We start from the raw sequence: 24,271 nt of genomic DNA on the forward strand, positions 1-24,271 counted from the left end.
ATTCCCTCAAATAGGGGAATGCCATTCCAACAGGAATGGGAATGGGAATGGGATTTCGATTCCACCCAACCAAACAGTTGGAATTGGAATAACCCATTCCGATCCAATTCCAGACCCCTATTCCTTCGAACCAAATGGTGACTAAGGCTCTAAAATAGACTTAAATATACCTTGCAAACAGACTCCACTAGACTTAAAAGATACTTTCTATCTGTGACGTGAAATGTCACATGCAAGTTCATTTATATTTTTAAATCTTAATTTTCCCTTGTAAGATACCCTCCATTCTCGTATTTTGTGGCTGCTAAAATCAGGAAATCAGTCTACTTCTCAAACTAGCACATGCTAACACAATGTTATAGGTTAAAACTAATGGGCCACGGTGTGATGCATGGAAAAAAGATGTTAGGGTTTATTGGGATTAAAACTTATTACTCTATAGAGCTACACAACCCAAGGGTAGGGATATCAATTTTTCCTGTCCCCGCCAAGTATTCGGCCTCCCCAACCAAGCGGGGATGAGGATGGAGACTGCCTTAGTGGGGATAGAATTATAATAGGAATACTCGATTGGGGACTAGGACGGGGATAGGGAGTGAAGTCCACACCCCGCCCTGACCTTGATTATATATATTAAATATATAATATTATTTATATTATATATGAAAATATATTTAAAATATTATTTGAATTTTAATCTTCCTTTATTTTAAATAAATACCTTGCTGAAAATAAACTTTTAATTAACAATTTGGGGATTCAGGTCCTAGATGGGTCCCATGCAATACATGGGAAAAAAGATGTTAGGGTTTATTGGGCTTAGAACTTGTTGCTCTATGGGGCTACACAACCCGAGGGTAGGGATGCCAATTTTCCTCATCTCTATTGAGTATTGAGTATTTGATCTCCTTGATCAAGTGGGGATGGGGATGGAGACTGCCTTAGTAGGGATTAGTAAGAGAGAGAGAGAGAGAGAGAGAGAGAGAGAGAGAGAGAGATATTCTCTCCTTCATTAGAGTTTCCCTTCGTTAGCCTCCTTGACCAAGTGAGATGAGGAGTATGATCCTCGCTCCGAACCTACTCATTGCCATTCCTACTCGGACGGTCATTCCCCAAACCTATAACACCCCCAAACCCATAAATATAGTTCCAATAATTATGGAAATTATAAATATAGTATCCAATACTGATGAAAATTATTAATTTTTTTGATTATTTATTTGAATAATTGGAGGTTATATAATTAAACTTTACTAAATTGAATTACCAAAATCAGTAATTTTTATTAATTAAATTATCAAAATCACTAAATATTACTAAAAAATTATAGTAAATATCAAAATTACTGAAAAATAAAAAATAGATTTATATTTATTGAAATTAAATTTCCACTAAAAATAAAGTACTAAAATATTTTAATTATTATCTGATAATATCATTAGATATTAATAAATTGACCAAAATTACTGAAAATATCAATAACTACTTATCACTAAAATTATTGATAATATCAAAATTACTAATTAAAAGTGTAAAAAATAAATTTATATTTATTGAAATACAAATATCAATTTTTAAATTTGTATTTATTAATATTTTATTTAATTATCAATTTTTCATTAATTATTGATTTCGATAATTAATTTTCAAAAATTTCTGAAATTAAACTACCAAAATCAGTAATTTTCAGCATGTAATTTTTAGTAATTAAAATTTCCAATTTACCAAAATTATATATATATATATATAGATAGAGAGATAGATAGAGAGAGAGAGAGAGGTTTAAGTGTGATCATGGTGGGGCGGTGTAGATAATGTCTTCCATTTGCTTCCTTTTTGAAAACTAGTGTGTATATACTTTGCATGTGACAATTTTTGTCAGTCATTTTTGTTTAATATGAATATATGATATTATAGATGTATCCAAATGTTTTCTACAAAGTATCATAAAGTATGCTTAAATCATATTAAAAACACTTTTACCCTAATTTTGCATGTATTTGGTTCCATTTATGTTTATTGAATAAACACTTGTACTCTATTTGCTGATAAAATTGAAAAATGTAATAATTGCAGTTGTTTATGACAACTAGGCGCCACTTCAGTATAACAGTGAATAAATGCCGTTTGTGAAAGCTTCAAAAAATAACTTCTACAAACGGCTAGCATGCACATAAACCAAAGTTCACTTGTATAGAGAAGAACAAGAGAGAGAAAAATACTGAGATGATGCCTATGTGACACCATCAATAAACGTTTATTGAATAAACATAAAGGAACCAAACACCCTCCTTGTCGGACACCCTCCGGTGTCATGTGTAGCTGTGGAGCGCCGAGCCATGACCACCGGGCTTCGAATCTTTGATTTATGTATATGCCCAGGCCCAAGTACTACCCGCAGCGTCTTTTAACTCCCCAGCCAGCGTGGTTTGTCGTGATTGGGCCCAGTACAAAGCACCAGTGTCGTGGCGGGAACTGATTGGTTGCGTGACGAGGTGAACCGTTCAGAGGTTTGAGTCTTCGTTTTGACGTACAGTTCACGCCTCCCATATTTTTGTAAAGAATCGCAAAACGGAAACGGAAATCGGGTATGTAATCCAATCAAGCGTTAACACGTCAATGCATCGGACAATTGATTCTTGTATAGATGACTGGCGTGCTGAGTCTTGATTGAGTTACGCAGCCTGTTGTACACGTCAATGGGATCTATTATGCATGAAGAGCGAGAAACCCGCAGGCCGCAGAGAGAGAGAGAGAGAGAGAGAGAGGTCAGCGCAGAAGAAAGAAGACGAGTTAATGCTGACAGGGAAATTTCAGCAAGAAGGAACTAATCCGTTTAAAAAACAGACGCCATTACCGCCGGTGGAACCGTTGATGCTTGAGAGGTATCTCTGTCCTTGGACTCAAAATGATAAAATGGCTGAAACAGTTGCAGGCTGCCTTTGGTGCATCATTCCTATGGCTTATCTGCTTGATCTACTTCACCCAGGTCAGAATCTCATCTCTATAGGCACTATCTCTTTCTGCCTGCCTGATTTAGACAATGTATGAATGATTTACTGTTTTTTTTTTTTTAATATTTTGCTGGACGAATTTAAATTGTTTCGAGTCGTTGGCTTTTGAGGATCTGCTGGTTTTGGATTTCGGTTGCTGTTTGAAGGACTTACTGGTTTGGAGATTTTATGGGCACTGGGTTGAAAGGGTTCTGCATATGGAAATTGAGGTTTTGTGACGATTTCAATTTCGAGGTTCCGGGTTTTTAGTTTTGTCTGGATTTGGTGGCTTCCGAACTTGCCGTGATCTTTTACTTTTTTGTTTCACTCTAAATTGCGCAGTTTATTTTTATTTCTTTAATATGTTGTAATTTAGTTTAACGTTGTCATGGTTCTAGCCATCTTTTTCAGTTAATCGTATTGAATAAAACAGATAAAGTGAAAAGGGGCATAAATATGAGGTGTTGATTGTCCCTTTCTAGCAGACCCATAAAACCCTGTTGTGCATTAAAGGGAGTCAGCCAAAACTGAGGAGCTTGCGCACGCTTCTAGGACTTAGTTGGACACCACCTTTAACCCAAAAGCTTGTACAATTCGGTTGTGGGTCAACCCTTCTATACAAGTCCATTACATCTCTTTTCTTTTTCCTTGTGGGACTCTTCACAGCATACACTCAGGCATGTTCAACAACATGGTTGGTTTTGTTTTTGAAAACAGAAGCAACTGCCATGTCAGCCAAAGCAAAAATAGTTCAAAAACAACCATGTTGTCGAACAACCTCTCTATGTGAATCCTAACAATCTCCCCCTCATGTGAGTTTCTAACACATTAGGTACTCCATACTCCCCCTCAAACGGAAGCAGTTATCATAGTACCAAGCTTGATAGACACCAACCCCAAGAGCCTATTGCTCATATCATAACCATAGGGAGCTATCACTCAATTGTCATATGCCAAATGGAGAGTCATCCATGGGTGGGCAAAGCTATGACTATGAGAGTCACCAATCACTCAACTATGGGAGCACATTCCCATGGTAGAATTATCATGGGAGATCAATTGCTCTTGCCAACTACTTGACCGTGAGAAAACTAGCAAAGCCATGGGAGTCATCACGTGCATTTGTCAGCCAAAACTGGGCAGCTTGCACACATGTGTAGGACTTATAAATAAGAGTTGCACACCACCTTTAACCCGAAAGCTTAAGCCATTAGATTGTGGGCCAATCCTTGCATAAAAGTCCTTTACATCTCTTTTCTTTTTCCAATATGGGACTCTTCACTCCATGCACCCACACGTGACTCCCAACAAACTGTTACCCTTCTAGAAGAAGCTATTCTTTGTTCTTATGGAAGATTAACTGAATTATTTCTTTTCTTTATTTCTTTTGTTTATTTGTTTGCTTTTTTTTCTTTTTTCTTTTTTTTTTTTTTGGGGGGGGGGAGGTTGTATAAGAAGATTGGATGATTCAATGAATGCAATATTCATTTCTTTTTTTGTTCACTCAATGTATAGATATTATACCAGTCTTATTTATGGATTTGGTTGGTTTCATTGCTCAAAATTGTATTGCTTAAATTGTGTTGCATGAACACTTCAAATTTGGAGCCATGTCCCATTGAAAACTTTAGTTTTTGCTCTAAATTCTATGTCTCCTTTATCTCTACATAAATGCGCATTCATGGAGGTTCACAACATACATGACTCTGAGATAATGCTCTTCTTGCCAAAGTTCAAGAGAATGAGAAAGAGGCACATTGGTGAAATCAACTAAATTCAACTCATTGGAGAGTTACTTTAATGAGAACTTGATCCTGTGTATGTGTGTTTTCCCCTTTGGAGAGTTACTTCCACTGCTTGTAAATCCCCATTGAGAACTTGACCTTTTGCTAGGAATGGGAGGGATAGTTGTGATGCCTTTTTTGTGCAAATAAAAAATTAATGAATAATCGACAGAGAAGAAAAATTCTGCCTTTAAGAAGTCTCCATTCCCCATTGGTCCTAAGAAGAATGCTCTTAAGTTTCCTTCCTTGTCTCTAATGACCCCTCCTATTCCAACTGGGCCTGGGTTGCCTTGACTACTCCCATCGAAGTTTAATTTTAGAAATCCTTCAATGGGAGCAGCCCAAGCCAACCTTGCCTTAACCTTTTGCGTTGAGCTAGAAGCCACTAAAGGCCAATTACTCCAAATAATATCAAATGTGAAGTTTTTGAAAAGTTCCACCGTTTGTAGCCAGTGTATAACCCTAGTCATTACACACTCCACAATTTGTCGTTTGCTCCTTTCTTTCTCTTGAAAGATTCTGACATTTCTCTCTTCCCACAAGGTCCACACCATTGCTGCTCTAGTGTACCTCCACATTACTCTTCCCCTCTTCTTCAGTAAAGCAAAGGTAGATGGGTTAAACAACATTTTTATCTCCGTTGGCATATTCCACCTACACCCAAACAGAGAGAAAAACCAATCCCATATATTTGTAGCAAATGAACAGGAAATTAGTAAATGGTAACAAGATTCACCATCGGATTTTCATAGAGTGAACCAATTCGGGGAAATACATAGAAAAGGCCTCTTCTTTTGCAAATAATCTAGAGTGTTAATTTTCCCAAGAGCCATTTCCTAACAGAAGGCCTGAAATTTAGGGGGAATCAGCGGGAACCGCACTTCTTTCCAAGGAAAGGATAGAAAGGAAGGGAACTGACAAAGAGCTTTAAAAAAGGAGGCACAAGAAAAGGAACCTTTAGAGCCTAGGGACCAAATTCTTCTATCTGGACAAGAAAGCTCTAAGCAAACACTATCAAGGAAAAGGAGAAGCTCTGACAGACAAGTTGCTTCCTCATCCCTCAAACCCCTTCGAAATCCGAGATCCCAATTAAGACTCAAAGGCAAAGAAAGGAAGAACCAAAAATTTGAAATGACCTTATTTTTATACAACAAAATAGAATAAAAAGAAGGAAACTCCTCCTTTAATGGCCGGCCACCAAACCAAGTGTCTTCCTAGAACCGAATTAAATTCCTGAGCCAACATCATACCTGGTGTACCTGAGAAACTGAGGGAGGAGGCTATGAATTGCTTTCCAAGGTGCTGCCAAGGTAGCCCTATGCGATACATCAGCGTCCCAGCCATTCTCCAATCTACCATGTATACTTGCCACTACTTCAACATTCAACCCACAAATTTTCTCTCTCAAGAGGCCATCTCCATAATCATTTCCCTAACAGAGCTGTATTCTTCTTCCTTACAGTCCCTAGACCTAAACCACCTTCTTCCTTTCTTTTACACACAACCTCCCATTTTATTAAGTGTTCCTTTCTAGTCTCTCCCGGCTCCCAAAGGAAATCCCTCATAATTTTTTTTCTAATTTCTGAATATTTGATTAACTGAATATTTACTCCCACCAGCCTGGATGGTGCAGAATTAAAAAAATAGTATTATTTATTTCTGTGTTTGAGTTTAGGAGGAGTCTTATCATATAGCAGAATAACTTCCTTCTTAAGCAGACCTTTGGTTATTCAGTGTTGTCAAGGGACAATTTTGTAAGTGTTCATTATGCATATACTTTTTTTCTGCTTCTGATGCTATTGAGTGTTAAAATCCTTCAACAGGAACAGTCATGTGGACATGGAATCATAATTATGAACAGAATTGTCAAGTATTTTAGAAAATAGTTCTGGATGAATCAATCCCGAATCGGAAATGACATCTTTGTCAACACTTGGATGAGTTGAGTCCCCTAAATGATACTTTTCTTGAAGGTGCATTCTTTATGGTGTAAATACATTAAATATGAGCTAATGTATTTAGATTATGAAATGAGCGGGAAAAGCAAAAAGTTAAGGCAGGGTTTGAAGATAATATCACATTTCTTTCATGATCATCTACTGTGGATGGGGATTGGACTAAATTAAAGTTATGAGATTGGATCTCTTTCTTTCCTTCTTGCATCTTATGCAGGCCCTTTCTGTATGATGGTATAATATGGTGCACCATAATAACGTGTTTCTTTTATTTTTTGTGGTTGGACCAGACTATGTGCATGTGAGCTTTAGAATTTTTATGTGCGTTTTACAATATTTTTCTTTGACTTGTTATGACAAAAATGTCATATATTGATGTGATTATTGTTGATATTGATCCATTGAGTTCCAAATGCCATCATGTGGTCTTTACCAAAGGCATATAAATTGCTATGCAGACAGTGTGCTCTCAAGGAATCCGTTTCTTTCAAATCTAGAAGGTTTTTTTAATTAATGTCTCTAGATTATGGAATTTTTTTACATGTACGGGTAGGTGCTTGATTGGTACTTTGTGGATTGCAAATATTAGAAGGGATGCATATTTCAGGATTGTTTCGAATGCTGCTACAGTAGTCCGAACTAGGAAGAGAAGGAAGGAGAAGAGGAAGAAGAAGAGAAGAAGAAGAAAGAAAATAAGGGTCTGTCGAAATCTGTTGGATTACCCCTACAGTCGACCCCCTTAATCTTCATTAGATTCTAATGATCTTTACAAAGACAAAAGTGCCCTTACTTAAGTGTGGGGCAGAGTGACTCTAATAACACTGCCACATAAGCAAGCTACTTACTTAACAAGCATAAGAAGACTAAACTACCCCTATTCGGCACATTTTAACACTCCCCCTCAAGCTAGAGAATATGTCATATAATCCCAGCTTGTTACATAGATAATTCACTTTCCCTGAGCTTAGAGCTTTTGTAAACAAATCTGCCCACTGGTCATTAGAGCCCACATGTTCTGTATTTATCTCTCCAACAAGGACCTTCTCCCTCACAAAGTGGCAATCAACCTCTATGTGCTTGGTTCTCTCATGAAAGACAGGGTTGGATGAGATATGGAGTGCAGCTTGGTTGTCACAGTACAATCTCATAGGTTTATCCATGTGAAATCCAATTTCTTGTAGGAGATTCCTCAACCACACTAATTCACAGGTAGTGTGCAATAGCCTGTAGTAGATTTTCTGTCATTCATTGAGCCTGCCCAGTCTGCATCTGTATATCTAACTACTTCAAGTTTTCCTCCTGGTTTATACAATAGCCCACGGCCTGGAGCTCCTTTCAGATACCTCACAATTCTAAGGACTACATCCCAGTGAGGTATACGAGGGTTCTGCATGAATTGGCTCACCACACTGACTGCAAAGGAGATGTCGGGTCTCGTGATAGTCAGATAGTTCAGCTTTCCCACTAATCGTCTATACCTTCCAGGATCTTCAAATACTTATCCTGTATCACTACTCAACTTAAAATTTGTTCCATAGGGGTCTCAACCGGTTTTGCACCTAACAGTCCTGCTTCTTCCAATAGATCAAGAACATATTTCCTTTGGCACAGATTTACACCTTGTTTTGACCTGGCAACTTCTATTCCCAAGAAATACTTTAATGTTCCAAGGTCTTTTGTTTGAAAATGATTTTGTAGGAATACATTTAGTTTGCCAATCCCCAATTTAACACTACCAGTAATGACAATATCATCCACATAGACCACTAATAAAATCTTCCCAGCTTCTGAGTCATAGTTGAACACTGAGTGATCAACCTGGCATTGCTTCATTCCAAAACTCTTCACCACTTCGCTAAACTTCCCAAACCAAGCACGTGGAAATTGCTTCAACCCATAAATTTCCTTCTTCAGTTTGCACACCTTACCATCCTCCCCCTGAGCAACAAACCCAGGTGGTTGCTTCATATATACCTCCTCCACCAGATCACCATGGAGGAAGGCATTTTTTATGTCAAACTGAAAGAGAGGCCAATCATACATAACTGCCAGGGAGATTAGTACACGAACAAAACCAATCTTAGCCATCGGAGAGAATGTCTCCATGTAGTTCACTCCATACAATTGTGAGTAACCTTTAGCAACAAGTCTGGCCTTCAGACGCTCCACACTACCATTTGGCAAGTATTTCACAGTATACACCCATTTACAACCCACAACATGCTTACCAGGTGGGAGAGTAGTAAGTTCCAACGTTTGAGTATGTTGAAGAGCAGAGAGTTCCTCCATTGTCCGCCGCCATCTAGGTGAACTAAGAGCTTCTTGAACATTGTTAGGTATGGAAATAGAGGACAAAAGTGAAACAAACTGGCGATGTGAGGTAGAAAGACGAGATAATGAAACAAAATTGGAAATGGTATGGAGGGTAGAATTGCGTTTACCTTTCCGTAAAGCAATGGGTAGGTCAAGGTCTGAAGGTTCAGCAATAGGAGCCATGAGAGGATCCGCAGATGAGGTAGAAGCTGGAGGAGGGGCCGGTGTCGTTTGACGTGTATACACTTGTCGGATCGGTGGTCGTTCGGTGTGACCTGCACTGGATGAGGTGATGAGTCTACTCCCACAACAACATCTGGAACTGGATCACTGACAGGAAGAGGAAGAGGAAGTGAGGGTGAAGACAAGGATGCATTAGGACTTGAGAAGAAGGATACATACTCAAAAAAGGTGACATTATGGCAGACATAGCACTTTCGAGTAATGGGATTATAACACTTGTACCCTTTTTGAGTCCAAGAGTAGCCAAGGAAGACACATTTAATTGAGTGTGCATCTAGCTTGTCTATTCCAGGACTCAGATTGTGGACAAAGCACACACAGCCAAAGACACGAGGAGTTAATGCAAATGGAGATAAAGTGGGAAACAAGATAGAGAAGGGGGACCGACCATGAAGAATAAAAGAGGGCATCCGATTAATGAGAAAACATGCAGTGAGTACAACATCACTCCAAAACCGTTTAGGAACATTCATGTGGTGAAGCATAGACCGAGCAGTTTCAAGAAGCTGATGATTCTTTCGTTCAGCTACCCCATTTTGTTGAGGGGTGAATGCACATGAGGTCTGATGAATAATGCCATGATGTTCTAAATACTGTTGAAATGAAGTAAGAAAGTATTCACGACCATTATCTGAACGGAGAACTTTGACTGGAACACCAAATTGTGTGCGTATTTCAGCATGGAATTTTTGAAAAATGGAAAATAATTCACTTCTTTCTTTCATTAAATAAATCCATGTCATTCTTGAACAGTCATCAATAAAGGAGACAAAATACTTGTACCCATTATAAGACTCTATTTTGATTGAACCCCAAACATCTGAGTGAACCAAAGAAAAAGGACTCAACATACAACTCTCAACTCTTGGACTGAAAGACACACGGCGATGTTTACCAAACTGACATGACTCACATTGCAAAACTGACAACTGACTCAATGACGGAACCAACATCTTGAGAGCCTTGAGAGATGGATGTCCCAGTCAGCAATGCCGTTGTAGAGGAGTAAGTGAAGTCTGAAGAGCAATTGAAGATCCACCACTGTCAAGGTAATACAATCCACCAGCTTCATGCCCCCTACCAATCTTCTTCCCTGTCTTGAGATCCTGGAAAACACAAGTGGAAGGAAAGAAGGTAATAGAACAGTTAAGAGCTTTGGTTATTTTACTAACAGACATAAGATTGAATGAAAACTTAGGTACATATAAAACAGATGATAAGGGCACAGAAGCCATGTCAACATTACCAACACCATAGATGGGAGATGAAGACCCATTGGCAAGTGTAACAGTTTGTGATGTGGAGGTTTCAGAAAGAGAAGAGAACACACCTGGAGTCCCGGTCATATGATCTGAGGCTCCAGAGTCAATAATCCAGGGAGAGGTTTTAGATGACATGCAAGCAATACCTGAATGGGCAAGTGTGGCAGTGGTATGCTGTGAAGTAGTTTGAAGGAACCGTTCATACTCATCACACGGTACACTCACCATCTCCCTCCCAGAAGTAGATGCAGATGTGGGAGGAGTTCGGTCTGCCTGTTTACAGTCACTGATGTCAACCTCACCTGCTACAGCATGATTAGCCCATTTAGAGGGAGGGCCATGTAGGTCATAACAAAAGTTCACTGTGTGTCCTTCCCTGCCACAATGAGTACGCTTCCTTGTAGAGTTATTCTTCCCTCTGCCACGGCCTCCCCTTGAGTCACGACCACCCCGACTAATCATGGAACTGCCACGACCTCCTCGGGAGGCATGTCCTCCCCCCTTTGTACTGTGTCCACCTCCTTTAGCAGTCACAAGTGCTGATCTATTAGACTGTGTGGGATTCTCTGTCTGTTCCAAAGAAATTCTGCGAAGCCGTGAGAATACTTCCTCAAGTGTAGGAAGGGTGGAGCTCCCTAATATTTGGGCTCTAACTGGTTCATACTTTGATTTCAGCCCCACCAAGAATCTTGTAACATCTAGTTGTTCCCTTTGCTATTGCTGAACTTTAATATCTGGAGTGAGGGGATGATAGACATTGAGTTCATTCCTTATATTCTTCATGCAGGCATAGTACTCTTCTAGCGTTTTGTTTCCTTGTTGCAAATCAAAGTACTCCTGATAAAGTTGGTATACTCTTGTTGTATTATCTTGTCCAGAATACAACTTCTTAGCATGTTCCCATATATCCTTAGCTGTATCAAGAAACATGAAGTTGGCACTGATTTTGGGTTCCATACTGTTCCATAGCCAAGTCATGATTTGAGCATCTTCTTGTTCCCAATCATCAAACCCTGGGGAGTCAGCCGATGGTTTCTCATCTTTTATGTGCTTCATTTTCCTCTTTTCCTTGAGAAAAACTTCCACAAATTTAGCCCATGGAACATAGTTCTCCCCATTCAGTTTAATTGAGGTCATCTGTACACCTAGGTAGTTAGAGGAAACCACCACACTAGGTTTCTGATCATTATACCCATCTCCTATTGCTGCCTTTGTACTCTTTCACAGTTGCTTCTAACCTGATTTCTCAGCAACAAGCTGACTGTTATTCAAAAAATTGATGTTCCAGCACCTATAGCAACTCCTAAACACAACAGTGGGTACACATGCCTTGTTCTTATTCACACTACTGCTGATTTCACAACACCACTGACCACATAGGCATCAATTTAACACTCACTAATCACATGTAAGCCCTCTTACATCCACTCAATAGGGATTGTGCAACATAAGCACCGCAACATAGTTAAACCTGTTACACCCAGTTCAGACTAGTTTAACAGTTTTAAGAGGGCACTACACACCCACAAAAAAAACTCGGCTAGGTCACAGCATTACACCTTACACCACTCGGCCACTCACAACAGCCCTAACACCACTCAACAACTTACAGCAGCCCCTACACCATTCGGCTACTGCACACATGGCCCTTTCTAGGGCAACAATGAACCTAGTTCTCTAGGTTCTGATCGATACTAGCAGCTTCTTGTAGGGTTTCTACCCAGAAATATCAGTAACACAAGAAGAAGAGATAACCGACCTTCCTTTGAGAATATCAACCAACCATTCACTGCTGAAGTCACTTTTCTTGATGAAGAAGGTTATGCGCAGTAGAGAGAGACGACCTGTGATGTTTCAGACCTAGGGCGAACCAGTTCTCTCCATAGACTGACTAGAAATGAAGGATGAGAGTCATGAACACTGCTGAGGTGCTTTACCAACTGAAGTAGGTCAGGAGCATGGCTCTGATACCATGTTTCGAATGCTGCTACAGTAGTTTGAACCAGGAAGAGAAGGAAGGAGAAGAGGAAGAAGAAGAGAAGAAGAAGAAAGAAAATAAGGGTCTGTTGAAATCTGTTGGATTACCCCTACAGTCGACCCCCTTAATCTTCAATAGATTCTAATGATCTTTACAAAGACAAAAATGCCCTTACTTAAGTGTGGGGCAGAGTGACTCTAATAACACTGCCACATAAGCAAGCTACTTAACAAGCATGGTGAGATACCGCTCACCTCGGAAGCCCCTTCGAGGGTGGCTTAACCTCCTGAAACAGAAAATGGAGAGGAAGAAGAGAAGGGAAGGTAGGAAAAGAGGGATTCAGTGAAAGAGAAAAATAGGGGATATTCATTCATTCCTTCTTTAAAAGAGTATGGCCTTATATATCTGGCCTACGGGTGTAATCATAGAGGGAATATCCTCTGATTGGCAGAATAACTAACTGATAACAAACTCTGGGAAATATCATGGAGGGAATATCTTCTGTCGACAGAATCACCCTCTCTGTGTGTAACTAATTCCGAGGCTCTGTCGCCTGTCATTTCTGCTTCCTTGAGTACTGCTGATGGGTAGTGGCCTGCTCCACTCCCTGTGTTGGGTTAGGGGAAGGTATTTGGGTCCCAACAATTCCTCCCTCCTTAGCATTGACCTTGCCTTCAAGGTCTAGGTTCGGGAACCTCTCATTCAGCCTTAGATAAGGTTTCCAAGTGGCGTCTTCTGGGGGCAGCCCGGCCCATTCTACCTTGGCTTCTGGTACAACCTGCCCACCTCGTCGGACCCATCGAAAATCCACAATTTTGATGGGCTCTGTGTAAATGTCCCCTTCTTCAGTGAATGGTAAGCTAGATGAGATAGGAGTATGATTTCCCATTGCTTTCTTGAGAAGAGAGATGTGAAACACTGGATGAAGCTTCGAGGTAGTAGGGAGGTCCAATCTGTAAGCAACAAGGCCCACTCTTTCCAGCACCTTGTAGGGCCCATAATACCTGGGAGCTAGCTTGTGCCAAGCCCGTCTTACCACTGAGACCTGGTGGTAAGGTTGGAGCTTAAGGTAGACAAAATCACCCACCTGAAACTCTAATGGGCGGTGGTGAGAGTCATAGCTGATCTTCATTCGTTGCTGGGCCTTTGTCAAATTGGCCTTGAGCAGTCTAAGAATCTCGTCTCTTTCCAGTAGGCGAGTCTCTACTTCTGCCACCTTGGACGACCCATATTCATAGGGTAATATGGGAGGGGGTTCTCTGCCATATAGGGCCTTGAAAGGTGTCATCCCTGCAGCTGACTGATAAGTTGAGTTGTACCAGTATTCTGCCCACGGAAGCTAGTGAGCCCATTGTCTAGGCTTCTCCCCTATGAAGCATCTAAGGTAGGCTTCTAAGCATCGATTAATGACTTCAGTCTGTCCATCAGTTTGCGGGTGATAGCTGGTGGATGGGTGTAGTCGGGTTCCTTGCAATCTGAAGTACTCCTTCCAAAATGAACTTAGGAAGGCAGGGTCACGGTCCTAGACAATGGATCTTGGTGTTCCATGCAGTTTTGCCACGTCCCGTATGAAAATGTCGGCCACCATCGCTGCAGTGTAAGGGTGAGGCAAAGCAGAGAAATGGCTATACTTGGTGAGGCGGTCAACCACTACCATGATGACCTCTTTTCCTGCAGAACGAGGGAGTCCTGTGATGAAATCCATGGAGAGGTCTTCCCACACTTTCTCTGGAATCTTGAGGGGTTGTAGAAGGCCCGCGGGTGACTGTGAGGAGTATTTCTACTGTTGGCAAGTTGGGCATTCTGATACATAGTGCAACACATCCTTGCGCATTCCTACCCAATGGTAGTGGCTGCTGAGTCTTTTTAGGGTCCGTAGCACCCCTGAATTTCCTCCCAACGCGGAATCATGAAACAACCTTAGCAGTTCAGTTTTGTGGGTGGAATTTGGAGCAACCACACAAACCTACCCTTAGAGAAAAGATCAGGCCCCACAATTTGGTAACCCGGAACCTGAGAAGGGTCACTTTTCCACCTTTCCCTGATGTCTTGCAGCTGTGGATGAGATCTGGCTTCTTGCCGTATAGCTTCAAATAAGGGAAAACTGGGCTGAGAGCAGGTTAGTTGGGTCAACTCTTCTACCCGTGATAAGGCATCAACTACTTTGTTGGCAGGCCCAGGTTTATACTCGATGTGGTAATCGAATCCCATTAGTTTACTAAGCCATTTTTGCTGCTCCAGGGTGTGCACCCTTTGTTCTGCTATGTACTTCAAACTTCTTTGGTCCGTCCTGATGATAAATTGGCGTCCCAATAGGTATGCACGCCATTTCTGTACTGCCATTACCACGACCATCATTTCCTTGACATAGGTGGACTGATTTTGGTGGGCTGCTGAGAGAGCTTTGCTGAAATAAGCAATGGGTTGCCCCTTCTGCATCAGAACGGCCCCCACTCCGACACCCGATGCATCACACTCTATCTCAAAGGGTTGAGAGAAATTCAGAAGAGTGAGGACTGGTGGGCTAGAAACTGCTGTCTTCAAGTCTTTAAAGGCCCGTTGGGCATCATCAGCCCACCCAAACGAATCCTTTTGTAACAGGCGTGTTAGAGGGGCGGCCATAAGCCCATACCCCTTAATGAAGCGCCTATAATAACCGGTAAGCCCAAGAAAACCCCTGAGAGCCTTTACAGTGGTGGGCTTGGGCCAATTTTGGATGGCACCTATCTTTTCTGGGTCTGCCATGACCTGGCCGCAACCACATGGCCTAAGTACCGATTCTGTCTTTGTCCAAAGGAGCACTTTGCCAATTTGGCATGCAACTGGTGCTCTCTCAGAATTGTGAGGGTAAGTTTAAGATGTTTCATATGGGTGCCCCAATCCTTGCTGTAAACCAAGATGTCATCGAAAAATACTAGAATAAATTGCCTTAGGAAAGGCTTGAAGATGTCATTCATGAGGGCCTGAAAGGTGGAGTGGGCGTTGGTAAGACCAAACGGCATAACCAGAAACTCATAATGGCCATCGTGGGTCCTAAAGGCTGTCTTGTGGATATTAGCTTGGTGAACCCGGATCTGATGATACCCGGACCGCAGGTCCAGTTTGGAGAACACTTGTGCTTCCCCTAACTCGTCCAGCAGTTCGTCAATGAGAGGTATTGGGAACTTGTCCTTCACTGTAATCTGATTCAGGGCCCGGTAATCTACGCAAAACCGCCAACTACCATCCTTCTTCTTCACTAGGAGTATGGGGGATGAAAACGGGCTGGTGCTGGTCTGTATATGCCCCTTGTCCAGTAGCTCTTTTACTGCCTTCTCAATTTCCAGCTTTTGGAAATAAGGGTATCTATATGGCCTCACATTGGCTGGTTTGGATTCGGGTAAGAGGGGTATCTGATGGTCATGGGCCCGGGGTGGAGGTAACTGGTTTGGTTCCTTGAATATGTCACCAAACTTATCGAGGATCGATCTTAGGCTCTGGTGTTGGGCTTCAGTAGGTTGGTCACAGTTCTGATTGTTTAAAATTGGAACTGTGGGCCGAATGCCTAAATGCATAAACAAGGGCTGTCCAGTATCCATGGAGGCCCGTATTATAGAGGCTAAGGTATCACCTCGGGGACTAGGGGGCCGCACCCCTTGCAAATGGCAGGTCTGTCCATTTTGGCAAAAATCCATTGTCATTCTGGCCCAATCACACAGTGCAGGACCTAGGCCACGTAACCAATGGATTCCCAAAATAATATCAGCCCCCGAGAATTCCAATGGGTGGAGATCTACCACGAAATTATGGCCCTGTACGAGGATCCTTTCCTTCTTACATACACCATCACATAACATCTGATTCCCATTAGCCACATGGATTGAAAAGAGAGGAGTGGGGTGTATAGTCATACCTAGTTGCTTTGCCAAACGGCAAGTGATGAAATTCAAAGTAGAGCCACTGTCAATCAAAACCATCACAGATCGGCCACCCAATCTTCCTTCTACTGGCATGGACTGAAGAGGGTTGAGGCCCATGAGAGTGTGTAGAGAGATCTCGGCTCCAACCGGTTTTGGTTCGCCTGATATCAGCTCACAGTCTTCGAGGTGCTCTGGTTCTGTCCCCTCCGGTTCTCCCTCTGTTTGAAGGAGAAATACTCGCTGGACCCGGCACTTATGGCCCGGCCCAAACTTATCATCACAGTTGTAACAGAGGCCCTTCTCGTGTCGAGCCTGCATCTCAGTCCACGAGAGGCGCTTGAAAGGCATAGTGGGCCTGGGCAAAATGGGCTTCTGAGGATCCCCAACTTGTTTTTGGGGTTGCTGTTCGGCTCGCTGGAGAGCCCTCACATTCGGATAGGATGGCTTGCTAGTCCTGCGCATGCTATCAATCTTCTCTTCTTGCAAGCGAGCCATGCCCACCGCCGCCATGACTGTCGCTAGTCGAAGAGCTCTCACTTCCAGGAGGATGTCTTCTTTGAGATCTCTCACAAAACACCCAACCAAGGCCTTCTCCGGCCATCCGTGTACTCTGGTCGCCATTCTTTTGAACTCGAGCTGGTAGTTTGCTACTGTCCCCGTCTATTTTAATCGAGTGAGGAGTTTGTCATAATCCACGAACACCGTCGACCCAAAACAGATGCACAGAGCTTCCGTGAACTCCGCCCAAGCTACCTGAGGATGGGTTTGTCGATACAACTGAAGCCAGAGAATAGCGTCTCCTTCAAGGTGAATGGAGGCGATGGCGACACACTGGTGTGCAGGGGTTTCATGGTACTCGAAGAATCTCTCTGCTCTGAAGATCCAAGGAATGGGATCTTCACCGGAATAGTTGGGAAAATTGATTTTAGTAACCTTTCTGGCGGGGTAACCCCCAGTTCCCTGGCTTCCAGAAACAGAGGCGTCGGCCTCTGTTGGCTGACTGGTCTCGCCGGACTGTTGTTGGGAGGCGAGGTTAGAGATGACCACCTTGAGATCCCTGAGTTCGTTCAGTACTTGGTGGAACCCAATCTCAAGTTGGTCGACTCTGTCTTCCATGGTAGAGGATCTTGTCTGCGGCATAGCTGGTCTACAACCTTGCTCTGATACCAACTTGGTGAGATACCGCTCACCTCGGAAGCCCCTTCGAGGGTGGCTTAACCTCCTGAAACAGAAAATGGAGAGGAAGAAGAGAAGGGAAGGTAGGAAAAGAGGGATTTAGTGAAAGAGAAAAACAGGGGATATTCATTCATTCCTTCTTTAAAAGAGTATGGCCTTATATATCTGGCCTACAGGTGTAATCATAGAGGGAATATCCTCTGATTGGCAGAATAACTAACTGATAACAAACTCTGGGAAATATCATGGAGGGAATATCTTCTGTCGACAGAATCACCCTCTCTGGTGTAACTAATTCTGAGGCTCTGTCGCCTGTCCCTGAGGCTCTGTCGCCTGTCATTTCTGCTTCCTTGAGTACTGCTGATGGGTAGTGGCCTGCTCTACTCACTGTGTTGGGTTAGGGGAAGGTATTTGGGTCCCAACAAAGCATAAGAAGACTAAACTACCCCTATTCGGCACACTTTAACAAGGATTAATTCTAATTCTCAATCAGTAATTCAGTATATATGTTAATTTTTCTTCTTGAAAAATAATTCTTAGAACTGTTACTCTAAATGGTGACTTTAAAGGCTATACTGGTCACATTAAGTGTTCTCTTGGTTTGGTTATCATTGTCTATTTAAATTTTATTCTCTTGGTTTGGTACTTTGTGGATTGCAAATATTAGAAGGGATGCATATTTCAGGATTAATTCTAATTCTCAATCAGTAATTCAGTATATATGTTAATTTTCTTCTTGAAAAATAATTCTTAGAACTGTTACTCTAAATGGTGACTTTAAAGGCTATACTGGTCACATTAAGTGTTCTCTTGGTTTGGTTATCATTGTCTATTTAAATTTTATTCTCTTTCCTTTTTTTTTGGTACAAATTCTCTTTCTAACTCCATATGACTGTAAGTGTAGGGTTTCAGATCTTTTGTATGGACAGCAGTTTCTTATCAACTGAAAGACAGGCTTAAGTTGTCACCTTCAGCTTCCCAGCTTGTATTTTCAGTTGCATTTTTCCCATGGAGTATAAAACCATTTTATGGGTAAAGCTCTGTTCTATTGTCATCATTCATTTTTCTATTTGATCCTTTGTTAGCTGAAAATATTATTTTCTCGGTGTTGAGCCAAGAAACAGGTATCAAACATTGCACATATGGATATCAAAGCAACAAATCCATAAATACTGTCATATTTAATTAAAGGAAAAAAAGGAATTTTGAAAGCAAAGTATGACCATAAAAAGAAAAATCTTTATGGTATATCATTTGAAGAAAACAGAAAAAGTTAGGTGGTGAACATTGTCAGGTAGTGTTGTATCTCTTTTATTTACTAGTGTAGGTTTTATATATCTGTTTTTCTTTTGTGGTATGGTTTCTGAGATAAACTTTATCTATTTCTATTCATAAAAAATAGTCTTATTATCTTAATTCTGCCTGTCTTTTCTTCTATAATTTGTTGTACGTCTGACATAAAAGGACCGTTACCCAATGATGGTCCTGTGTCTTGGGTGGGGTAGACTGGATGCAAGTCTAAACATTGTCATTTATTTATTTTTCCTCAAAGTGGATGCTCTAAGACATAAATCCATGTTCTCATACTTGTCAGCCCAAGATTTTAACATTGCACCAAACAATGGCCCTCTGCTTGCACTTTTGACTTTTCAAAATAAATCTGCAGAAGTATTTTCTATATCCTGCCATGCTCCCACTTGTTTGCCTCCATGCATAAGTGCTTGCTAACGTTGGGAAATTGATTAATGAAGATTTTTGTCATAATAAGCATAACTATATATGGTATTCAATATATTATTGGCTCTCTCTCCACAAGTCTTTACTGTTATGTGTATGTGCAGAATACTGTCAGACTGTATCCCTATAAGAGGAAGGAAACGGATTCCATACTTGGTCATTGCAACCATCCTATCTCTCTTCCCATGGCTAGTTCTAGGGATGAAAACATCTCTGAGGAGTACAAGTGGACCACTCATGGTATTTTTAACAGCTCAAAACATAGGTTCAGCCATGGCAGATGTTGTGATTGATGCAATGATCGCTGAAGCAGTACGGTTTGAGAGGTATGCTCATTTTTTGTTACCCCCCCCCGCCCCCAAATTCTTTGTGTAGATGAGTTTGGAGGCATGTACAGCATTTGGACCTACCATTTGATGGTTCTTTATTGGATATCTCCTATACCAAATTGGAACAAGATGGAAGCTTGTAAAGTTTAATTTATTTCATTAATTTGTCTTCAAAGAAGATGGTGATTACAATGCCAGCCACCCAATGGTGTCTGCCACCCCTAGCATGTGTTCCATATATACATGTACAATGTTGATAGGTCATTTTTATGGTTTTCCAGGCAGTTATCTGACTTTATCATTCATGTGAGAAGGTTCTGACCTGGGATATTGTTATTGCACTTGATCAGGGCAGCCTTTGCTGGAGATCTCCAGTCAATATCATGGTTATCGATGGCCTTTGGAGGAATATGTGGGAGTTTGTTAGGAGGATATGCATTAATCAACTCACAGATACATACAATTTTTCTTCTTTTCTCTGTACTCCCATCCATACAACTATTATCGTGTACTTTGGTCAAGGAGGATTCTTCAGGGACCAAAATTTTGCCAGGGCTTGCTAACCCAGAAAGTTCTGAGAGGGTGGACAGAAATGGTAGCATTTTAGCAGATATCTCCACAGTCAAGAAATCCAATTTTGGCACTTCAAGGAGAAAGAAGGGCCGTAAAAGCAGCAATAAAAGGGCATTTGTCCAAAGTAGATCTAGCAGTCTAACAAAGGACAGCCCCTTGGTTTCACGGTGGTATCAGTCCCTGAAATCAGCTGTCTATAGTTTGCGCCGGGCATTTATGCAACCTGTCATTTTGAGGTAGTTTTAGAGAAATTCTATGTTGTCAAGTAGCTAGACCCTAAGGACAATTTACCAGTGGCACATCCATCCGTTTGGTTTGTTTTCTCGAATGCACTATTGAATTGGATCCATCACCCTATGTTTTCTCCTAATGTGCTTCACATTGGTAGAGTGTGCTTAGGGCCAGCAAGGCTGATACCTTTGATTCATCTCTCTCTCTCTCTCTCTCTCTCTCACACACACACACACACACAATTTTACCAAGAATTTCCCGTTTGTTTATCTTCATAATCATGGGTATTTTTTCTTAATGAATTGTGAATAAATTTTGGGAAGAACAGACCAATGGCTTGGTTTTTCTTAGCCCATGTTACCATTCCGAACCTCTCAACAGTAATGTTCTACTACCAGACTGAGTTCTTGCATATGGAGGCATCCTTTTTGGGGAGTGCACGTGTTGTTGGGTGGCTAGGACTCATGGTTGGAACCTTCACTTTCAATCGCTACTTGAGACACATGAAGTTAAGAAGAATTCTCATGTACGTAATTTTATTGATGGATAAATTTTGCTTTACACTTAGGCTATGTTTGGTTTGAAGGAAAAGGTAGGGAAAGGTAGGGAAACCTATACAAGGTTTGTAAAGGTTTCCCTACCTTTCCCTTCCTTTCCCTACCTTTTCCTTCAAACCAAACACAGCGTTAAGTAATTTGTAGTATAATTTCTGAAGCTAAGCTACTTTCTTGATTCACGAATGTTATGCAGGTTGGCCCATGTTCTTCTGGCTACCATAAGCCTTCTAGATATTGTTTTAGTATCTCGATCAAATCTTACATTTGGCATACCAGATAAGCTTATGGTGCTCGGTGGCTCTGCACTTTCTGACGCAATCAATCAACTCAAGTATGTGCACCATGTTTCATCTGTAATTTCCTTTTCTGTTAAAATCTTGCTTTGATTAATAGAATATGAATGCATCTAGACTTTTTGTATTAGAACATACTTATTGGTAAAATCATGCATTTGGGTGGGCGATACTCACCATATCAACTTGGGATGGTTTGGATGCGTACCTTCTTGTTTATTATTGGTATTGAATGATGTTCCTTATCATATTATTATGCAGGTTAATGCCATTTCTGATCCTTTCTGGACAGTTATGTCCACCAGGGATTGAGGGAACCTTGTTTGCCCTTTTCATGTCCATAAACAACCTTGGATCAACCTTGGGATCATTTCTGGGTGCCAGCGTGGCTTCAGTGCTGAACATATCGTCAGGCTCTTTTGACAACCTTCTGCTGGGGATCATTATCCAAGTAATCTGCATTTTCATCCCAATTGGCTTCTTATTTTTAATACCCAAGGAAGCCACAGGGATGTCAACTTAGCCGAGTTAGACATCTGTTTGAAACAAGATTGTGTTTTTCTTAATTTTTGGGGGGAGAGAGAGAGAGTTCAGTTTTGAGCTTCACAAGTTTTCCCCTTCAGCATCTTTGTCCTGAATTAATAGAAACTTCTTGTTTGTTTTCTGAATTATTGAGTATAGCTATAGCATCTTTTTTTCAAGTAAAGAAATTTGGCTGGTTTGGAAGCTTCCATGCTGTGATAATGCTTGTAACAATGCACTCGTGTTTTTGCTTCAATCCACTTCCTCCGTATGGTGTCAACTGTTCTGGGAATTTGGGATTCAAAAACGTAAATACCACGTAAACTAATTAAATAACTAACATCTAACGGCGTGTTCGACAATGCGTATGGTTTTATTTTCTAAAACAAAAACCAGCTGATGTAGCAATTGGCAAATACCCCTTAATTGTTCCTAACAGCAAACATATTGCAACTTGCATTCTGCAGGATCACTGGTTCAATTATAGTTTGACAACTGGCTTCACTGCAAAGCAGGAGATAGAATTAGCTGAATGCAATAGCTGTTTAGCAGGTTGTGAAACCAATAATATAACAAGAGACTAGATCTGCTCCTCACATAGGGTGCTTCACACGCACATCCTATCATGCATTCGTAACATCTCCCGTACCTTATTCATGGGAGATGTTCCCCATGCATGGTGGATGTGCATGTGAGGCGCCCAAGTGTGAGGAGCAAATCCTATTCCTAATAACACTCTACACCGAGATGGGATCTGCTCCTCACAAATAGGCGCCTCACATGCACATCCACCATGCATTGGGAACATCTCCCGTGAATATTAGTGTGCGTGTGAGGCGCCAGGTGAGGAGCAGATCCGGTCTCCACACCAGTTACAAAATACTTGAACCCACAACTATTGAATCTCTCGTTGTGAGCCCGGATGGTTGGATCGGTTGACCTGGAAATTGTCTGGGAAATTGGTTCTGTTTCACATTTAATCTGGTATTAACCGTTGATTTGGTCAACAATCAATTGACCAGGCAGTCGAACCATCAACCATTCAACCTGTTCAACGGATTTTGGCCCTTTTTTATTTTAATTATTTTTAATTTTTTAAGTTGGAAAGAATCGTCTATTCAAACAGGGTGGTTGAAACTGCTGACCCAAAAATTGGTGGCAGTACCTTCTCAATTTTTAAAACCTCGGTAGCATAAGCCGTTGTTCCACAAAATGTCATCAGTGAAGCTGGATGGCGATGACTGAGCACCTAACTATTTTTAAGTAACTGAGCTTAGCGTCCAACGTATGGTGGGGCGAAGGTACACGAAGGTGGGCCTTTTAATGGCTCGGACCATCAAAGCGGTCTTAAAGCTTCAAGAAACAGAAAATGAATCCTTACAATTGATAACCAAGTGATGGAGGCACTAGAGAGCTGAGGTACAGTCGTATAGATTCCTCTTCTCAATCATGTTTTGGTAATAGAGCTTCTAAGCGTTACAGAAGAACCTAAGGCAGTCTTTGGTTTGATAATTTTTTTGGCGGTAAAGCCGTTCTATTGGCGGTGAAGCGTGGAGCTTTGTTCTCTGGGAACATAATTGTTTTTCTAGGTGACTGTCTTCTCTTATCATTATCAATCCGAGAGAGAGAGAGAGACAGGTTAAAAGGTTTAGTTTTGGGAGTGTCATAGGAAGCAAGATGCTGTAATCTCCACTTTAAACAAGAGAAAATTGAGGTATGAGAAAACTGGTGCAAATTTTACATTAATTTTGGAAATGCAAAGTTTGCAGTTTGTACTGCTAATGAGTGCAAATGAGACAAAAAATAGAAATTTTGTATCAGATAGAAATATAAATCATAATTACAAACTAATGTAGGACAGGTTAAGGGTCCTACTAATTTAGGATCTGGTGGTGGGTGGTTAGAGAACAAGAATATGGATGAAAAGGCAAGTAAACTTCTTTCTGTTCACCAAAGAATAAATAATAATTAAAGGAAAAATTTCCAATTAATACCTTGTAGTCTTTCCAAATTGAGCCTAAACTATATCTTGATGTAGCCTCTTTCATTTTATGATTTATGATAAAAGGGAAAGATGGGAGATGATATCATTCATAGAATCTTTTCTTGGTAGTAAAGATAATATGTTACTGAACATAAAGAATCAGAGCGTGATAGGTCAATCCGAAGGGTGTAACTTGAAGTCCTCTGTGGCAAAAGAATTAATACACTTAACGGCCATAAAGCAAGTATATATGTCATATGAATTAGAGTGTTGGACGGAGAGAACATAACATGTCCCAAATATGAATGCAGCAAAGATGTAAAGTCGGGATAGATCAGCAGAAATCCAAAAAAGATGGGTCGAAAATGAAGATATTCAGAAGACCTATGAGTAGCTCTAGAAAAAAGACATTGGTTGAAATAATAATAATAATAATAATTAA

General features: G+C 41.0%; 1 protein-coding gene across 1 annotated transcript; it reads left to right on the plus strand.

Annotated features, from left to right (window-relative positions):
• The first annotated feature begins 2,676 nt into the window (after positions 1-2,676).
• On the plus strand, positions 2,677-22,056 carry LOC104610897 (Major facilitator superfamily protein). The gene is made up of 7 exons (XM_010277742.3): positions 2,677-2,989; positions 18,508-18,635; positions 19,445-19,666; positions 20,020-20,478; positions 20,802-20,999; positions 21,224-21,361; positions 21,585-22,056. Exons 1-7 carry the CDS (start codon positions 2,909-2,911, stop codon positions 21,844-21,846), a joined length of 1,488 nt encoding a protein of 495 aa, XP_010276044.1. The 5' UTR covers positions 2,677-2,908; the 3' UTR covers positions 21,847-22,056.
• The last annotated feature ends 2,215 nt before the right edge of the window (positions 22,057-24,271 follow it).

This window comes from Nelumbo nucifera, chromosome 1, assembly GCF_055504915.1.
Source record: "Nelumbo nucifera cultivar China Antique chromosome 1, China Antique-T2T, whole genome shotgun sequence".
Taxonomy (NCBI): domain Eukaryota; kingdom Viridiplantae; phylum Streptophyta; class Magnoliopsida; order Proteales; family Nelumbonaceae; genus Nelumbo; species Nelumbo nucifera.